We start from the raw sequence: 18153 nt of genomic DNA on the forward strand, positions 1-18153 counted from the left end.
CTGCCATGGCAAAAAGCCCAAGAACATCATTAAACGCGTGTTTGGCCATGAAAGATCAAATGCCACGAAACGCCGAGCCTTATCAGCCCTTGAATTAAGCTGTCCGTTTACTTTCCTGCGTGCCCCTAAAATACATATGTATTTGATTATTTAAATCTGTGCGGATTGTGGCTCACATGGTAAAGTTGATCTCAGTGCTGTAAGAACAACACCAGACTGTGTGAAGATTCTGTAAATCTTTATATATTTGTACGTATGTGTGTATATATATATATATATATATATATATATATTTATAAAAATCTTGAATGAAATAATGTTTTGATCTCCCGAATTTGAGACGTGGGGAGACGTGCTGTGATGGTTTAGGTCAGATAATTAAAATAGCGTACATAATGATAATTAGTTCAACGTATTAGTGACGTTAATTAACAAACTAACAAAACCTTAATATGAAAATAGTTGTTTTCTATTGGTGTGTTAAATTATAAATGAACAGCGAACGCCATCTAATTTTGTTATTTTTTTTTTATTGTTATTATAAATTTCTTCTATTATATTTTGGTGCTATTTTAGCCTTAATTTACAGGATAGTAGAGGCCAACAGGAAATTAGTGAAGAGTGATTGGGAATGGGATCATGATATGACCAAGGCAGGATTCGAACCTTGGTCCCCATGAGCCAGCAACTCTTACTCTTATGGCTCTTACACACCACAACTTTCAAAGACATCGGATCATGGTACCGTTCATATTACACAACTGTCTGTCTTGTCACTGAAGTCGTAACGTTTTCAAATTATACGACGAATCTGCGAGAGGGGTGAACACTATTGACGAATCCCCGATGACACTGCCTGGACTCCAAATTACATTTCACAACAGAGTACACGCAAGAGGTGATACCAGATATGAAAACAAATGCATGATCATATGTTATGCATTTCAGAATGTGTATGTTTTTAATCTCTTCAAGGCATCAGATATTTAATTGGTTACAATATGAAAAAGTACCTCCTACTGTAAAATGTATTTGCTTACCTGACTGTCCAAGAGAATTTGCAATTTCTCTCCAACTCTTCTCTTTCTTCACCTGGTTGTGGCATAGTTCAGATGAAACATCAAATAGGCACTGGTGTTCCTGCCAATGTTCCACAAATTCTTCCTCCATTTCTTCGGTCCAATGAGATGATACCGCAGCCAAGCTAGTTGATGTTCTGTTGCAGGTATATCTGGACTCCTCCCACTGAAACTTCCCGTGCCCCGTTTCGTGCTCTCTCATTGGCTGTAGGTCAATGCTGCTGTTGTATTCAGTCAAAACATATTTCACATTGCGCGATTTGGAATCGCAGACGGGTCCAGATATTTAACATTCTAGATATCTCGCTGAAATCAGCGACGCGTCAGCGCTTCTCTCAAATCGCGTCTTTGATTCATACATTGTGATTGTCGCTCACGGGAGCGAGCTCTGTTTTGCCTATGATTTCAGGCTTTTGACGGTGATCTCCACAAAACTATCGGTGAGCGAAAATTGGGCTTAAAATCGTGTAGTGTAAACTCGGCATTACAGAATTTGGTTTGGATTCAGAAGTTTAATATATTAAAACCATTTTTTGGTTCACAATGGTCCTGTGTTACTGTTAAAGATGTCATGCATTGCTTTATATATATATATATATAAAATATAATATAATTTTTTATTTTTTTTCCCTCCCCCACGGAGGTCCACTTATAATGTAAGTATGATTTTTTTAAACAATTACTAAATAATTAAAAAATAATAATTTAAATAATTAAAAATGTAAATTTTTAAATAATTTAGAAATAATTGTCCATTTTCTATCTTGTTTTTGGCCCTCTGATTAAAATGCTAATTTTATTGGTTGTGTCCCCTTTAAGTCTTTAATGTAAATGTAATGTAAATGACCACTGCTACGATTGGGTAACATCTTTGCATATGAAGTGTCAACGCCCCCACCTGTACATGGGTGGAATAGTGATGGAAGTCCGATTAATTTTGGACAGTTCGATTCCATGAACCGTTTAAAAAAAAAATAATCCTGCATGTTGAATTCGACTGATATTGATTACATCTTGGATAAGTTTACTAGTTAAAGTTTTGCACCTAAAGCACCCAATAAAGACACTGCACAAATGCATATGTTCTACGGTCATATGGTCTTAAATTTCTTTTAATAAAACTAGTCATACGACTATATCCAGAGAGTTTTGGTTGTCATTACAGAAACTTACAGTTCGCCAAAGGCTTGTTTATGTCCTCGCATGCTCATAGGATCAGCAGCTTACTCACCAGACTCAATGTAATCCTTGGCAAACTTCGACAGTTTGTGTGTGTATTTTATTTATTTATTTTTGAGCACAGAAACGAACATCTGTACATTTCTAAATGTTTTATTCGGCTACTACCTACCATTAACATCTCCACACATAGCAAGTCCTTGGCAAACTTCAACAGTCAGCGGGACCGGCTCATTCGGTTATTTTTTAGTCGTACAGTTGACGTGCCAGTACATTTACTTCAGCTGTGCATCTTGCGTTATCATTACTAAAGTTCGATTCTGTTCGATGTTGTAAACTGGCTTGACTGGTTACTTGCTGAGAATCGGTTAAAAGAACGATTCATTCAAGAATAGGTCATTTCTAATGTGGGATTGTTTTGAAAAGTTTGGTGGTTTCTTCAGCGTAGCTGCTAAAGAAAATGTACATCGTTTAAAGGAGTTTTAGATATATATATATTGTGAAACTAGCCAAAACAAATAAAAAATGTATTTTGTTGCAGTGTATAATGGGGTGAAGACTACCCTGTCTCACCTTTCTGCTCACTTCAATCATCTAAAAAAACTTATTAATAAAGCTGCGTATTAAAATTTTTCTTCATGATAAGAAATGTACAGTGGCATATAGTATGATTCTGTGGCATATAATATGATTCAATAAGTTGTGAGCATCACGTTGTAATCTAGCTGCATTAAGCGTGCGTGCTTGATGGACAAGCGTCCCCTCGACAGACTGTGCCTCAGCCGGGTGAAGTTTCAATCTCTCCCCCAAAGACCGGGACACTTTGTGCAACTCGTAGAAGAGGTGCTGACCGCACAGAGAAATGCCAGTTTCTGAGTTATTTACATGACCTGCTTCCTTATTATTTGAATTTTAATTAATTGACACACAAGGTTTGCTCCAGCTCCACTTGCTCCATAATGAGAGTACTTCAGTATTTACTTATTTTGTATTTTTGCATTATAATTCCCTCATACTGAAGCTGTCTGGAAAGTTTAGAGTGCCTCTGGACTAGTATTGCAGCGGTAGACTGGTTTTGAGTGATGGTGCAAGTGATTTAGAAGCACACATTAGCTCTGCGAAGCATAAAGAGTCAGCAAAAGGTGAAAATTAACGGACTACTTTTTCTGACCCGGTAAAATCACATCGTTTCATTTTCCATGGCCATTCAAAATAATAGTAGGCTAATAGTAAATGAAGGTACACTAATGGCATCAAATATTTTATTTTAGTACATGGACATTCAAAAGAATGTTGGAAATTTGTATTTATTTATATACATGTTATGTTATGCTAATAGTGTCTTTCACTGTATTAAAGTTTGCATTCATTGTAACACTAAGAGTATGTTTTTCCACAACTTGGCACTGCACAACATTTTTGTAGAGATGTACCGATCGACCAGCCAGGGAATGGAGTCAGACGATTTTATGCATGCTCGGACCAGTGACCGGCCGGTCAGCCTCACGTCTTTACGATTACGAGCCGGTCCGTTTTGTTGCCAGCAGTGCAGGCAATAACATCACAGCCGCATGTAAACATGTCGTTGGTATGAAAGTTCTTCACAATGAGTGAAGCAGAGACAGAGTTTGCAATTTGTAAAAATTACAAGGCTAAAGTAAACTGTGGGGGAACACCACGATAATGTTCGGAGGAACAAACCTAATAAGACACTTAAAACGCCCTCACCCAGCTAAACATGCCCAGTTTGAAAAAGCTAAAAAAGGGAAAGTGGCTAAAGCTAGCCTGAGCTCAGAGCCAGCCACAAGTCAGCAGCCTCTTCTATCTTTCCTTGGTATGGGCAGCGAAAAGACCAAAGCAATTACGAGGAAAATTATTGAATTTGTGGCCCTGGATGACCAGCCTTTCTCCATAGTTGAGAAAAGAGGCTTCAGAAATCTGATACATTTCCTCAGCCCAAAATGCACAATTCTGAATAGGCGGTAATTTTCTGACGTCATGTTGCCCGAGTTGTTTAATCTTGAGTCATGTCACACACGCAGTCTGGAACAAGCCAATCCCGAAGCAACAATCAGTTTAACAACTAATATTTGGACATCTAACGTAAGCTTAATGTCAATGTTGAGCGTATTGGACACTTCAGTTTTGTTCATAGGCTTGTAATCTTTGGAAAAGGTCGATTTATAAAATAGTGTAAAATGGCATCTGTTTTGTTATATAAAGCAACTCCTTTTCAGTTAATTGTTATTTCTACCTCTTTACAGTCACAGAGCACTTTATTTTGAGAGTTGTTTAAGTCAGAGAAGATCCTGTAACTTAGTGCAGTTTGGGGGAAATTGTAGTTTAATAATTTAATTATGAAAATAAAATTTTGCGTTGAAGAAAAGTAGATTTTTGTTTGTATATGCTGTCAGATATAGTTCTTAGAAAACCTAGATGTCGTCAGTGTGGATGACATCATGAATACAAATTATGATGAAGGCAAGTGTTGCAAAATACATTTCTTATCTCATCACCATCAGGTGACTGCTTGAACTTGGTATTTTTTCTTCCTGTTAATATTTGAATTAGATCAATTAATTAGAGCCTGTTTCTTTCAATTGATTTCCATGTCAAGTTCAACTGGACATTCTTTCTGAATCATGTTACTGTCACTTAATCTGTTGATAAGTGGATCTCTCTGTTGTTAGTCTCTAAGAAGATGGTGGATCTATCTCAAGCCTGTTTATAGCTGTTTACAGGGCTATAATAAAGAACAGACTTGTTCTATTTCACATAAATGAATTTACCTTCATGCTTGACTCAGCTCTGCCTGTCTTTTCTACCTTTTCGTAATGGTGGGTTTCTCAGAACAATAAAAACTGTACTGACTATAAATTTGTATTGCCTAGTATGTTTCAGCTGGGCTGTTTGGCCTGTTCAGTGTGTGTAATTGATGAACTATCAATCATGTGAGTGGTTGTTGGCCAAGCTTACTAATCAGCTAAACGGCGATTTCTTTCAGTTCTCTTGATTACAGAGAGTAGTTCATCATTTTTATATTCTGTTTTAACTATTAGAATACCTTTCAAGTACATACATCTCAAAGGAGTCATATGCTCCACCCATTTCATTATTACTCCAGTAATCATTCAATTACTTTAAGTTTTGTGTTTTTCTATTTAGAGAGAAACCTAACAAATGGGAGAAGGTGGGGTAATAAGGCCTGAAGCTATCTAGCAGAGTTCTTGTCTCTGAGCCTGGGAAGCCCCAGATCTTTTTTCCATGCTGATTTAATTCGTTTTGTTTGTTCTTATGAAGGTGAAGACTTGATGAGACAACAAGAGGACCAGTGACTGCCCCTTTTCAAATCTCTCCTGCCGCTTGCGGATGCGTCACCAGTTGGGGCTGTTACTGGGTGTTGGGTAGATAGGGTAGTGGGGTGTCATGGCAGACGTGGACCCGGACACATTGCTGGAGTGGCTGCAGATGGGACAGGGTGATGAGCGGGACATGCAGCTCATTGCTCTGGAGCAGCTCTGCATGCTGTTGCTCATGTCAGACAATGTCGACCGCTGCTTTGAAACGTAAGTCTGTAGTCTTATGATGGGTTGAATGATGTATTATTTGGCCAGTGTTTGTTATGTTTGAAATCTTATAAATAGATCAAGTTCTTAAAAGAAAACCAGGAATTATCTGGGCACATTTAGTTTTTTTTTGGTCTGCAATATTCATTGGACCGTATTCATGAAACATGAGTAGACCTAATCTGTGTGTAAATGTTACTAAAATTGAATAGACCTTTTTTCACACGTCCATGTGTCATCACATCCTACTCTGATAGTTCAGGGTGTCAGTGTAATGCCGTTAGCCAGTTTGTTTTGGCTTGTTTTCATCCCTTCCATGCAAATCGGGAGGTTTTAACTCCATGTCTAAGACATTTAAAATAGCGGTTCCTGAATAATTAACAGGTGAAAAGATTGTTTTATTTAAACAATTTCAAGTTAGTCTGAAAATATGCATGGGGATTAAATTAATAGAAAGGTCACAAGACCAGTGCATACATCAGGCTGATCATTGTTTATTATGCACATCTTCCTGAATGTACAAATACATTTCTTATTCCTTTTATTTGCATATAGCTCTGTCACTAATGTTATTAGGGTGTATGTACCATTGTTTGTGTTGTATTTTTGCATTTCTTTAATAAAGTAGTCAGACCCTGACCTGCTGCTTAAACAGGTATGCATTCTTCCCACTTGAAACCATATATGCGTTTCACTCAGCCATTTAACATAAAACCATTTTCTTTGTTTCATCAACGCAGGAAACATATTAGGAATTGATGTAAAGGTTGTTTATGACATTTGTCAGATTAATTGTACATCAAAAGCAACAATAATTCTGCCCTGTGGTCACTGCCATTGATAAGATAAACCAGAAGTTTCATTACACAACAATGCTCAACGGAGCTAACTGGAACTAGTCATCGTGAAAAAAAAAGTCTATTCAAAATTAGCATTTTTGCAAGAATACATTTACACACAAGTTTGTTCTCCTCATGTTTCATGAATAAGGCCCATTGAAATGTTTAAATGTTATGGAAATTTAATGTTTTTCTAGGCATGCTCAACTATGAATGTGAGTGTAATCTCTATAAATTATAAAAATCTTTGTCAATGAAAAACAACTGGAAAAGTCATGGATATTCATTAGTCAAAGTATGGGGATCCCTGGAATGTGTTACCTTTTATTTTATGCAAGAGTCCTGTGACTCTTCTTGTTGATCTACTTTATTGTATAATTTCATACTCCCTCAATGAGTTAAATTGAATGGGAATATTGGCATTTTGGAACAAGTCTTCAAGTTCTCCATTATGTTTCAGAACAACAGGAAAGACTCTAAATATCCTTCCTATTGTTTTTGCTGCCTCTCCACTTTAGGTGTCCTCCACGAACATTTCTCCCAGCTCTGTGCAAGATCTTCCTGGATGAGAGTGCACCTGATAACGTGCTGGAAGTGACAGCTAGGGCCATCACCTACTACCTGGACGTTTCTGCTGAATGCACCCGCAGGATTGTTGGAGTGGATGGAGCAATCAAGGCCTTGTGTAACCGGCTGGTTGTGGTGGAGCTCAACAATAGGACCAGCAGAGATCTGGCTGAACAGTGTGTGAAGGTAAATGTTACTATATCTGGAGCGTCTATTAAGTTAATAGATCTATTTATTTACTGATATAATTTATTTTTTAAATTAAGTAAATTCTAAGAGATTTGAGAGACTTATGCAGAGCAAAAATCTTTTTGAATACTAAACGCCATCAACCACAGTTGACAACTCTTTCCTCATGTTGTCATCAGGTTCTGGAGCTGATCTGCACACGGGAGTCTGGAGCTGTATTTGAAGCAGGGGGTCTGAACTGTGTTCTTAGCTTCATTAGGGACAGTGGTCATCTTGTGCACAAGGACACATTGCACTCAGCCATGGCAGTGGTTTCACGTCTCTGCAGTAAGATGGAGCCACAAGACTCTTCCCTGGAGACATGCGTGGAGTCCCTTTCTAGTCTGCTGAAACATGAAGACCACCAGGTAATACTTGAGTGACACCTAACTTAGTTTTTTTATATTATATCTATATATATATATCAGTGGTTTTTTTTTTTCATAAAGTTGATTCACCTTGATAAAATGTGACAATTTACATAAAGAACTAAATGGTAAATATTGCCTTTGTACTATCAACAGGTGTCTGATGGAGCTTTACGCTGCTTCGCTTCACTGGCCGACCGGTTCACACGGCGTGGAGTTGACCCAGCCCCTCTTGCTAAGCATGGACTAACAGAAGAGCTGCTGTCCCGTATGGCTGCAGCTGGAGGGACGGTATCTGGACCCTCCTCCACCTGCAAACCTGGTAGAACCTCCAGTGGAGCTGCACCAACTGCTGCCGACTCTAAACTCAGTAACCAAGTGTCAACTATCGTCAGCCTTCTGTCCACACTCTGCAGAGGTTCACCACTAGTCACACATGTAAGATATATATTTACAGTAATGTGCTTGCCATTTGCTAGATGTCAAAAGTACTGTATTCTTTTTTGTTTTTTTTACATTTTCTCCCCAATTTGGAATTCCCAATGTGCTCTTAATTCCTCGTGGTGGTGTAGTGACTCTCAGTTGCCTCCTCGTCTAAGACGATAAATCCACGCATCTTATCGCATGGCGTGTTTGTTTAATTATTGTGTGGAGGCCCATGCAATTCTCCAAAGCTCCAAAAGCACATAAAGGAAGCATAAAATCTATAAGACTCTGGTGGTTAAACCATATCTTCAGAAGTAATATGATAGGTGTGGGTGAGAAACAGGTCTTTTTTTTTTTTTTTTTTACCACTTTCACATTCTTTTGATTTTTGTTATTCCCATTCTTCATGAATAAAAGGACTTAAATATTGATCTGTTTCTCACCCACACCTATAATATCATTTCTGAATATATTAATTTAACCACTGAAATCTTATTTATATGCTGAATGTATGTGCATTTTGGATCATCAAAATTTTGGTGCATTGTGAAAATATTTTTCTAAAAGTCTTTGTCATAAAACATCTGAGATGGCATGAGGGTGAATATAAGTTTTTATTTTTGGGTGAACTGCTATATTCCTTTAAGTCCAAAATTACACTATATGTATTGTGTAATAACATTGAACGTTGCATTGAATTAGATTAGACTGTTTTTATGGAGGTCTTCCTAGTTCGATTGTGTTGCCTTATGAGTGTGTTGCTGTCTTCAGGATCTTTTGCGCTCTGAGCTGCCTGACTCTATGGAGAGTGCTCTGCAGGGGGACGAGCGCTGTGTGCTGGACACCATGCGACTGGTGGATTTGCTGCTGGTGCTGCTCTTCGAGGGACGTAAGGCTTTGCCCAAATCCACAGCGGGGTCCACTGGCCGTATCCCGGGTCTGCGGCGTCTCGACAGCTCAGGAGAACGCTCCCATCGACAGCTTATTGACTGTATACGCAGCAAAGACACTGATGCCCTCATTGATGCCATTGACACTGGTGGTAAGTGTTGAAATGTTCTTTCTGAATAAAGTTAGTGTAGTTCAAAATGTAACTTTTCTTATAAAAAATTTTTTTTTTTTTCCCTCTAGCTTTTGAAGTGAATTTCATGGATGATGTAGGACAGACACTCTTGAACTGGGCCTCTGCATTTGGAACACAAGAGATGGTGAGATTCTTTTGTCATGTCTTAAATTTGTTTATATGTGCACAAATTGTCCTTCAAACAGAGTGACTCATGGAAACAAGTCCAACTGTGAGCGCAAACAAGCAGCATGTTTATGAAGAAAGGTTGCTCGCTGAATTTAGGACAGCAGCATTCAGGACGGTGCCATATCTGTTACACAGCTGAATAGGCAAGATTGTATTGCTGGCTGACCAGTGACAGTGTTATGAAAGCCATACATAGTTAAACCTGATTTGTTGACATGCTTGGTCTGGTGATTGCCTGCATGATTGAGAGGGACAACAGATGAATAATGTTCTCTGATGGATGGGAGTTCAAACTGTTCTGGCATGGTTCAGGTGGAGTTTCTCTGCGATAGAGGTGCTGATGTCAACCGAGGCCAGAGGTCATCGTCTCTGCACTATGCTGCCTGTTTTGGAAGGCCACAAGTAGCCAAGGTAAAGTCTTCTGATGTGTAACCAAGTTTTTTTTTTTTTTTTTAATAACACTTTGTGTATTTATTTGTTGGTGGTTATTTTTCTAATAGACTTTATTGCGCCATGGGGCCAATCCTGACCTAAGAGATGAAGATGGGAAAACCCCATTGGATAAAGCTAGAGAGAGGGGACACAGCGAGGTTGTAGCAATCCTCCAATCTCCTGGTGGGTTCATTTGGCTTTAATTTCTGTCATTACATTTCATTTTTTAGTTAACCACTGTAACTATATCAGTCAAGTTTCCTTTTGAAAGGGCCAGACATGGTTATTAAATAACCATCTGATCACAGTTATTTGATTAAACGCAGTTATTTTAGGATAAATAAATAGGAGTTAAAAAAACAAGTGTAAATGTAAAATTGACAAACTAATGTTGACCAAAAAAAGAGACCTTTTAAGTATTAAGGAATATTTTGATATTTAAAACATAATTTTTAAAGCCTTAAAAGGAAATCATAATTTATTCCCGTTTTATTATTTGATTTATATATTTGAAGTTAAATATGTAAAAATTACTTAAGGTATTTGAAGAACACATTCTGAAAAAATCACACTTTAATTACTATTAAAGTCCTAAAAAAAAAAAATAATTGTCAGCCAAATTTCACAATCGTGACAGCCCTAATTAATGCACAATTGCAGTCACTGGCCATTGATTTAATTATGGTGACTCCAAGTGGATTTGATGGAATTGGACAATTTGAAGATTTTGAAAGTGGTGTTATTTATGGCTTATGTTTTAGGAGACTGGATGTGTCCTGTTAACAAGGGAGATGACAAGAAAAAGAAGGATGTCAATAAAGAGGAAGAAGAGGGCAGTGAGCCGAAAGGTGACCCTGAGATGGCTCCAATCTACCTGAAAAGGCTGCTCCCAGTATTTGCACAGACCTTTCAGCAAACCATGCTGCCTTCAATAAGGTTAGTGGCTTGAGAGGATAATCAGTGTCTGAACTACATTTAAAACCGAAAAAAAAAACTTTAGAATATGATTTTGTATTATGGAACCAGAAGTCTTCAAGACATGACTCCTTTCCATTTAAATCAAAGTTTGGTTTATTATTTTTCATGTTCTTTACAGGAAAGCTAGTTTAGCACTTATCAGGAAGATGGTGCACTATAGTTCTGAAGTTCTACTAAAAGAAGTGTGTGACTCTGATGCTGGACACAACTTGCCAACTGTTCTTGTGGAGATCACCGCAACAGTGCTGGATCAGGAGGTCAGATAATTTGTGTTTTTTTTTAAAATTATTTTGATGATTGCTTCCTGTTTTTATAGTGCTAAAGTAGGACTGGGTGATTAATCAAATGTTATTTTGATAAAAATTTTGGCTTCCAACGATTATGAAAACAAGATAATTGAGAGAAAACTATTATTGTTCCACATTCTGTTTCATAATGAAACACCCTGGCGTTATATCTTTAAAGGATCCTTTATTAAAGGTTAAATAATGAGGAAGTGAGTTATGAAAATAAACTCAGAAACTGGCATTTCTCTGTGCGGTCAGCACCACATCTATGAGTTGCTTGAAGTGACCTGGAAAGAGATTAAATCTTCTCCTGGCTGATGCACACACTTGCATGGGGATGCTCATCACTCGCACATGATTGCTGCAGCTAGATTATAACATATTGAATCATAATATATGTCACATTTACTGTGTGTAACTTATCATTAAGAAAATCTGCGATATGCAGCTCTATTAAGAAAAGAAAGTTTGGGGGCCTGGGTAGCTCATTAAGTAAAGACGCTGACTACCACACCTGGATTCCTAAGTTAAAATCCAGGGCTTTCTGAGTGACTCCAGTCAGGCTTCCTAGGCAACCAATTGGCCCAGTTGCTAGGGTGGGTAAAGTCATATGGGTTACCTCCTCTTGGTTGCTATAATGTGGTTCTCACTCTCGGTAGGGCATGTGGTGAGTTGTGCGTGGATGCCGCGGTGAATAGCATGAAACCTCCACATGCGCTAGGTTTCCAAAATACGAACAAAATACATTTTTAACTAGACTTTTTTTGGCATGTTTTCCAAATTAGTATCTAAAACTGCTTTAAAACAATGTACATTTACTTTAGGACCTATACTGCAGAAGAAAAAATTGTTATCTGAGAGTGTTGCATACAATATTTAATCAGAGTGAATTTTTGAAGGGGCAAGTGAAAGCGGATTTTACTTGCCCGACCGGACAAGCAGACAGATTAAAACATCAGTAATGAAAAAATGATCTGCTATATTTGTGATAGCTTAGGCCTCTGTCATTTATTAGAAAGTTAATATTCTTATTCTGCTGTTGACCGTATTCCAGAGCACATAAGCTGTGCCCAGTTTGATTAACAGGCGGTGTATTTGTGTGTGCTGAACGTGTGTGCTGAACATGCGTCTGTGTTCCAAAAATGCTTGCACTAATGCGCACCTGAACAGTCAAATACATGTCAAAATACCCATCTTGGTGAGGTATTAATGTAAACACAGAGTCTAAAGCAAATGTAAACAGCTGAGACAAAAATCAGATTTGTATTCAAATGTCAGTCTTGTAAGTATAAATGTAAGCTAATAGACCTGCCTAGTCTAGTGTGTCATTATCATAATCACACAACCATTACAAGAAAATGAGAAAACGCTCAATGCTCTTTATTGGGTAACTTTTAGTAGCTTTTAAAATATTAATGTATTATAATCAGACAGTGTTCTGTTATTTTTAATCTTTCTATTCATTGATGTTTTTTTATTGTTATTTTATTACTAACTGTTTACTAGTCTTGAATAATTTCTTAAGAACTCAAAACCTTTCTTCCATAATTAACATTAGTTAGTGTTATTATTTGTTGTAGTTTTGAAGCTGGTGTTGAGAATCATCAAATTTCACTACAGGCTACTGAAATTTTGAAATTGTGATAATGTATAGCCTTTATTGTACAAGGTAGGTCTTGCTGCAATAGCATGATGAAAAAGTAGATCTTATTCCATAGAAGTGTGAGCACCCCTGCTGTGAATGATGGTGATGGAGGCTTTCCTTTATTTGACTACTGTATGTAACATAGAATAATGATCATATGACAATAGCCTCCTACCCGGTGCAGTTTACATTTCAAGTTGAGGGAAATCCACTGTTTAAAAAAAAAAAAAAGTTAAATGCATGATGTTTCCAAAGTCGATGAGTAATCGTGTTAAATAATCGTGATCTCAATATTGACCAAAATAATGGTGATTATGGTTTTTGCTATTATCGAGCAGCTCTATGCTAAAGTAGACTTGTGACTTTCTTTCTAATGTGAAATGTAATTCTCATTGGCATCTCTACTTTCACAGGATGATGATGACGGGCACCTCCTGGCACTGCAGATTATTAGGGATTTGGTGGATAAGGGAGGTGACGTGTTCTTAGACCAGCTGGCCAGACTGGGTGTCATTAATAAGGTGTCCACTCTGGCAGGGCCCATGTCAGATGATGAAAATGAGGAAGAGGCCAAACCTGAGAAGGTCAGACTGAAATGAGCCCAATCATTTCCCACTCAAATGATTGGGCTCCATTGTTCCATACAATATTTGTTTGTTTTTATGGGCCTTAAAATTATGCAATGAGGACTAAACTATTTAAAATATTCAGGATTTGCTCAAAAATAAATCCAGTAGGTTGATTGCTCAATCTGTATCTGTCATGCAGGATGATGAACCACAAGAGGATGCCAAAGAGATCCAGCAGGGGAAGCCCTATCACTGGAGAGACTGGTCCATCATTAGAGGCAGGGACTGCCTTTATATCTGGAGTGATGCAGCTGCATTGGAGCTCTCAAATGGCAGCAATGGTTGGTTTCGCTTCATCCTGGACGGTAAACTGGCCACAATGTATTCCAGTGGTAGCCCAGAGGGTGGATCTGACAGCTCAGGTAGGTCCCCTGCAAACAGGTTAATGAATTTACTAAGGACATTGCTCATTTTTGGCAACACTAAAATGCTACAGCAAATTGAGCCATAGTAGCTGATTTATTTCCATCTCTCCCTTAGAAAGTAGAAGTGAGTTTTTGGAAAAGCTGCAGCGTGCCAGGAGTCAAGTCAAACTAGTGACCGCCAGCCAGCCCATTCTATCTACACAGGGTCCCACCAAGCTTACTGTGGGCAACTGGTCTCTCACCTGCCTGAAAGAGAGCGAAATCGCTATCCACAACTCAGATGGCCAGCAGGCCACCATCCTCAAAGAGGACCTGCCAGGCTTTGTGTTTGAGTCAAATCGAGGCACTAAGCACTCGTTCACTGCAGAAACATCTCTAGGTAGGTTTGTGGTAAATGAGATTTAGTATTTGTTTACAAGCAAATAGTTAAATTGATGACTTTCTTTGTCTTACTCAAGACTTACTCAAGCCTTTGTCATGGCCTTTATTCTTCACAGGGTCTGAGTTTGTTACTGGCTGGACTGGTAAACGAGGAAGAAAGCTCAAATCCAAACTGGAGAAAACAAAACAGAAGGTGAATAAACATTCATTTTTTGGGGAACAGGTAAATGCTATAAGCAACAACTTTCACCACTGTTTAAGCTTTATTTAACAGCCTGTCATAATACATTTTGAGGGTTGATAATACTTCACACTTCATTTGACTATGCAGTCGGCCAGCCATATACATTACCTGACCTTACGCACCTTTCTCCATCCGCCTTTGTGTGTAGGTGAAAACCATGGCCAGAGATCTGTATGATGATCACTTCAAGGCTGTGGAGAGTATGCCGAGAGGTGTAGTGGTCACTCTGAGAAACATCGCTACACAGCTAGAGTCTGCTTGGGAGCTGCATACTAACAGACAGGTATAGTGATGCTCAAAACTCAACCTCACCATGCCAGTGGTGTCTCTCTCACTTGACCGTTGTTCATTTGTACCGCTAAATTGTATCCATATATTGTAGATTTTGCTTCTTGTTTCCTGCAGTGTATTGAGGGTGAAAACACATGGAGAGACCTCATGAAAACAGCTCTTGAAAATTTGATTGTTGTTCTTAAGGATGAGAACACTATTTCTCCCTATGAAATGTGCAGTAGTGGCCTAGTGCAAGCACTTTTTACTGTCCTCAGCCATGTAAGTTGCACAATCAGATTACTCATTGGAAACTTTGTCAGCTTTTATTCTTAGTACTCATGATTTATTAATAGTATGTGTTTGCATTACAGAGTGTGGAACTAGACATGAAACATGATTGTAAGCCATTAATGGAAAGAATAAATGTGTTCAAGACTGCGTTTACTGAAAATGAAGATGATGAAAGGTAAAACATTTATTCTGGTATTAAGAACACCTGAGAATTTCTTGCTTCTGTTGTTTTAATATTGTAACTCAGTCACATGGGCATGGATGCCCAATCTTGGTGCAAACAAAATTTCAGAGAAATGGGATAATAATCACTTAAATAATTTTGTCTAACATTACATTTCTCTGTTCTCTAGTCGACCCGCAGTTGCCTTAATCCGCAAACTGATAGCAGTGTTGGAGTCAATAGAGCGGCTACCTCTCCACTTATATGACACACCAGGCTCAACTTACAATTTACAGGTGATTTTGTATCTTTTATTGCCCCCTTTATAACATGTTTTTTTTATAACTGTGTTTATTGCATGTGCAATGCTGAGATGTGTTTTGTTGTGAGTGATGTATTTCTTTAAATTGTTTTGTGTGTTAGATTCTGACTAGGAGGCTACGATTCCGTCTGGAACGTGCTCCTGGTGAAACAGCCCTGATTGATCGCACTGGTAGAATGCTAAAGATGGAGCCGCTGGCTACAGTTGAGTCACTTGAGCAGTATCTGCTCAAAATGGTGAGAAAGTTGTCTTATGCCGCTCTCTTCTACTATTATTCCTAATTTATTCTGCTTTATCCATACAGGCATCTGAGAAAAGGTCATAACTTTGTCTCTCCTCTTTCCCCAGGTGGCCAAGCAGTGGTATGACTTTGACAGATCCTCATTCATTTTTGTTAGGAAGCTCAGAGAGGGCCAAAGCTTCACCTTCAGACACCAGCATGACTTTGATGAGAACGGAATTGTGTACTGGGTCGGCACCAATGCAAAGTGAGCTGCTTTGTCCTGTTTTGTAATTTTGGATTATCCAAAAGCATTAATTTAAAGATGAATTGTGTAATCCTTTTTTTGTTGTTTATGTTAAAATGCTCTTCTCCCAGCTTAATATGCAAGCAGCTCTATGCCATTGGTTGCTTGATTTAGGTGGGTGGGATCTGTTTGCATGACTAATAGAAGAAATGAGGAGTGTTCAGGGAGCCTGTTTGAAATGACCATCTTTATAATTCTTTTTGGTGACGCTTGTGGGGCAGATATTACACATTTCAGCTTTAAATAGATTTCATTGACAAATTGAATAGTTCCATCGTATCAAAAACTTCTTAGTCATTTATGAACACTTTAACCATGCACACAAATTTATTTTTTCTGTTTGGCCTCAGAACTGCATATGAATGGGTGAATCCTGCTGCCTATGGATTAGTTGTGGTGACCTCCTCAGAGGGCAGAAATTTGCCTTACGGCCGACTTGAGGACATCCTGAGCAGAGACAGCTCCGCCCTCAACTGTCACACCAACGATGATAAAAATGCCTGGTTTGCCATTGACCTGGGTCTGTGGGTGGTGCCCTCTGCTTACACACTTCGCCACGCTCGTGGATATGGTCGCTCTGCCCTCCGCAACTGGGTGTTTCAAGTGTCCAAAGATGGTCAGAACTGGATGACTCTCTACACCCATGTAGATGACAGCTCCCTCAATGAGCCGGGGTATGCGAGTTATACCTGTTTTTGGGGGTCTTTGTGCTGCTTTGCAAACAGGAAGAGCACATGGTTGTGGTGATTACTATTTTGTAGGGATGCACTGATGTAGTGGCCACCAATATTTATCAGCCAATTATTGACTAAATGAAAAACATCTGCATATTGGTTATAAGCATGAAAATGCAGATATGAGAAACCGATGGTTTTATTTAGAATTTATCAACACACATTGTAAAAACTCTGAATTAAAATGCACAATCCAGAAATATTGATGGCCAAAAAATGTAGACCGGTTGGCACTCCTAAGAATGTGTAATAGTTTTTCTTTCTTGTTCTCACATTACTTACATTATTAGGGAAACAATTCAAAACGCTTCATTAACGCATTCCTTTAAAACTGCACTATTGATTGAGTTAAGGTTTAAATTGCAATATTGTCTTGCACGATTACGGACCATTTAAAGGGCTTTGTTTTAAATATAGTATGTGTTTCAGTGCTGAAGTCAATGTGGTGTGAGCAAGCGGCGTCCTCTACTGGTCTGGATGGCAATATCTATTATCCATAACACCTCAATAGAATTTAAAAGGGCATTTTGTTCCTTTGGTTATAACTTTATATTTTTCCATGAAGTGGTTCTGTGGAACTGCCCAACATCTGCATACGATTTTGTAATGTTCTGTCATACGGTCCATACTTGTAAAATGTGAGTGTGTTGTTGTGAACTGTAAAACCAAAAGAGCAAAAATGTTTTAGAAGAAAATATTTTTTTCTTCACATGTCATCATGCTATATTTAGTTTCTTTCATTGTGGCTGGATCCCTTTAACAGATCCAATCCATGTTCAAGGGGAATTATTAAATGTTAGAAAAATAAAGCCTTTGTACCTCTGTACATTTTGTAAAGCATAATTTCTGATGACAAAATAAGGTAAGTGGCAAAATATCCATATCGACAAAATTTTGAAAATTTGTGAAAACTTGTATTGGCAAAAAAATTACAAATCTGTACATCCCTACTATTTTGCTCTGCCTACTGTTGTCTGGTAATTGGTTTTGTGTACTTCCTAATATGACTCCTGTTACTGCATTAGGTCGACAGCCACATGGCCTCTAGATCCATCCAAAGATGAAAAGCTGGGCTGGAGACACATTCGCATTAAACAAATGGGGAAGAATGCCAGCGGACAAACACACTACCTCTCCCTATCTGGTCTAGAGATCTATGGCACTGTTACTGGTGTGTGTGAGGACCAGCTGGGTAAGTGCCAATGAGTCATTTATTAAAATTCATATATCATCCAATTCTCTTTAAGGTCAATTTAATCTGGTTATAATTCAATTATAATACTTATGCTTTGTTGAAGAAGTGTATTTCAACGTTGCAAATAGTTACGATGTGATTGATCTGAATGGACTGACACAGTTGCATTGATTTTGTATTATA

The 18153-nt window shown here is 38.2% G+C and overlaps 1 protein-coding gene across 7 annotated transcripts in view; it reads left to right on the forward strand.

Annotated features, from left to right (window-relative positions):
- The window catches only part of LOC127662166 (E3 ubiquitin-protein ligase HECTD1-like), a 40211-nt gene that overhangs the window by 1013 nt on the left and 21045 nt on the right, over positions 1 to 18153 (forward strand). For all 7 annotated transcript variants that reach the window (XM_052153222.1, XM_052153227.1, XM_052153223.1 and 4 more), the window contains exons 2-23: positions 5559 to 5824; positions 7182 to 7416; positions 7599 to 7826; positions 7983 to 8264; positions 9024 to 9294; positions 9384 to 9460; positions 9817 to 9915; positions 10005 to 10119; positions 10698 to 10872; positions 11033 to 11171; positions 13260 to 13430; positions 13615 to 13837; positions 13956 to 14219; positions 14338 to 14414; positions 14614 to 14748; positions 14871 to 15017; positions 15110 to 15204; positions 15383 to 15488; positions 15616 to 15750; positions 15863 to 16002; positions 16392 to 16715; positions 17801 to 17967. In XM_052153222.1, the coding sequence (XP_052009182.1) occupies positions 5685 to 5824; positions 7182 to 7416; positions 7599 to 7826; positions 7983 to 8264; positions 9024 to 9294; positions 9384 to 9460; positions 9817 to 9915; positions 10005 to 10119; positions 10698 to 10872; positions 11033 to 11171; positions 13260 to 13430; positions 13615 to 13837; positions 13956 to 14219; positions 14338 to 14414; positions 14614 to 14748; positions 14871 to 15017; positions 15110 to 15204; positions 15383 to 15488; positions 15616 to 15750; positions 15863 to 16002; positions 16392 to 16715; positions 17801 to 17967 (3745 nt within the window). In that variant the 5' untranslated portion in view covers positions 5559 to 5684. The remainder of the gene's footprint in view (positions 1 to 5558; positions 5825 to 7181; positions 7417 to 7598; positions 7827 to 7982; positions 8265 to 9023; positions 9295 to 9383; positions 9461 to 9816; positions 9916 to 10004; positions 10120 to 10697; positions 10873 to 11032; positions 11172 to 13259; positions 13431 to 13614; positions 13838 to 13955; positions 14220 to 14337; positions 14415 to 14613; positions 14749 to 14870; positions 15018 to 15109; positions 15205 to 15382; positions 15489 to 15615; positions 15751 to 15862; positions 16003 to 16391; positions 16716 to 17800; positions 17968 to 18153) is intronic.

Source organism: Xyrauchen texanus, chromosome 22, assembly GCF_025860055.1.
Source record: "Xyrauchen texanus isolate HMW12.3.18 chromosome 22, RBS_HiC_50CHRs, whole genome shotgun sequence".
Classification (NCBI taxonomy): Eukaryota; Metazoa; Chordata; class Actinopteri; order Cypriniformes; family Catostomidae; genus Xyrauchen; species Xyrauchen texanus.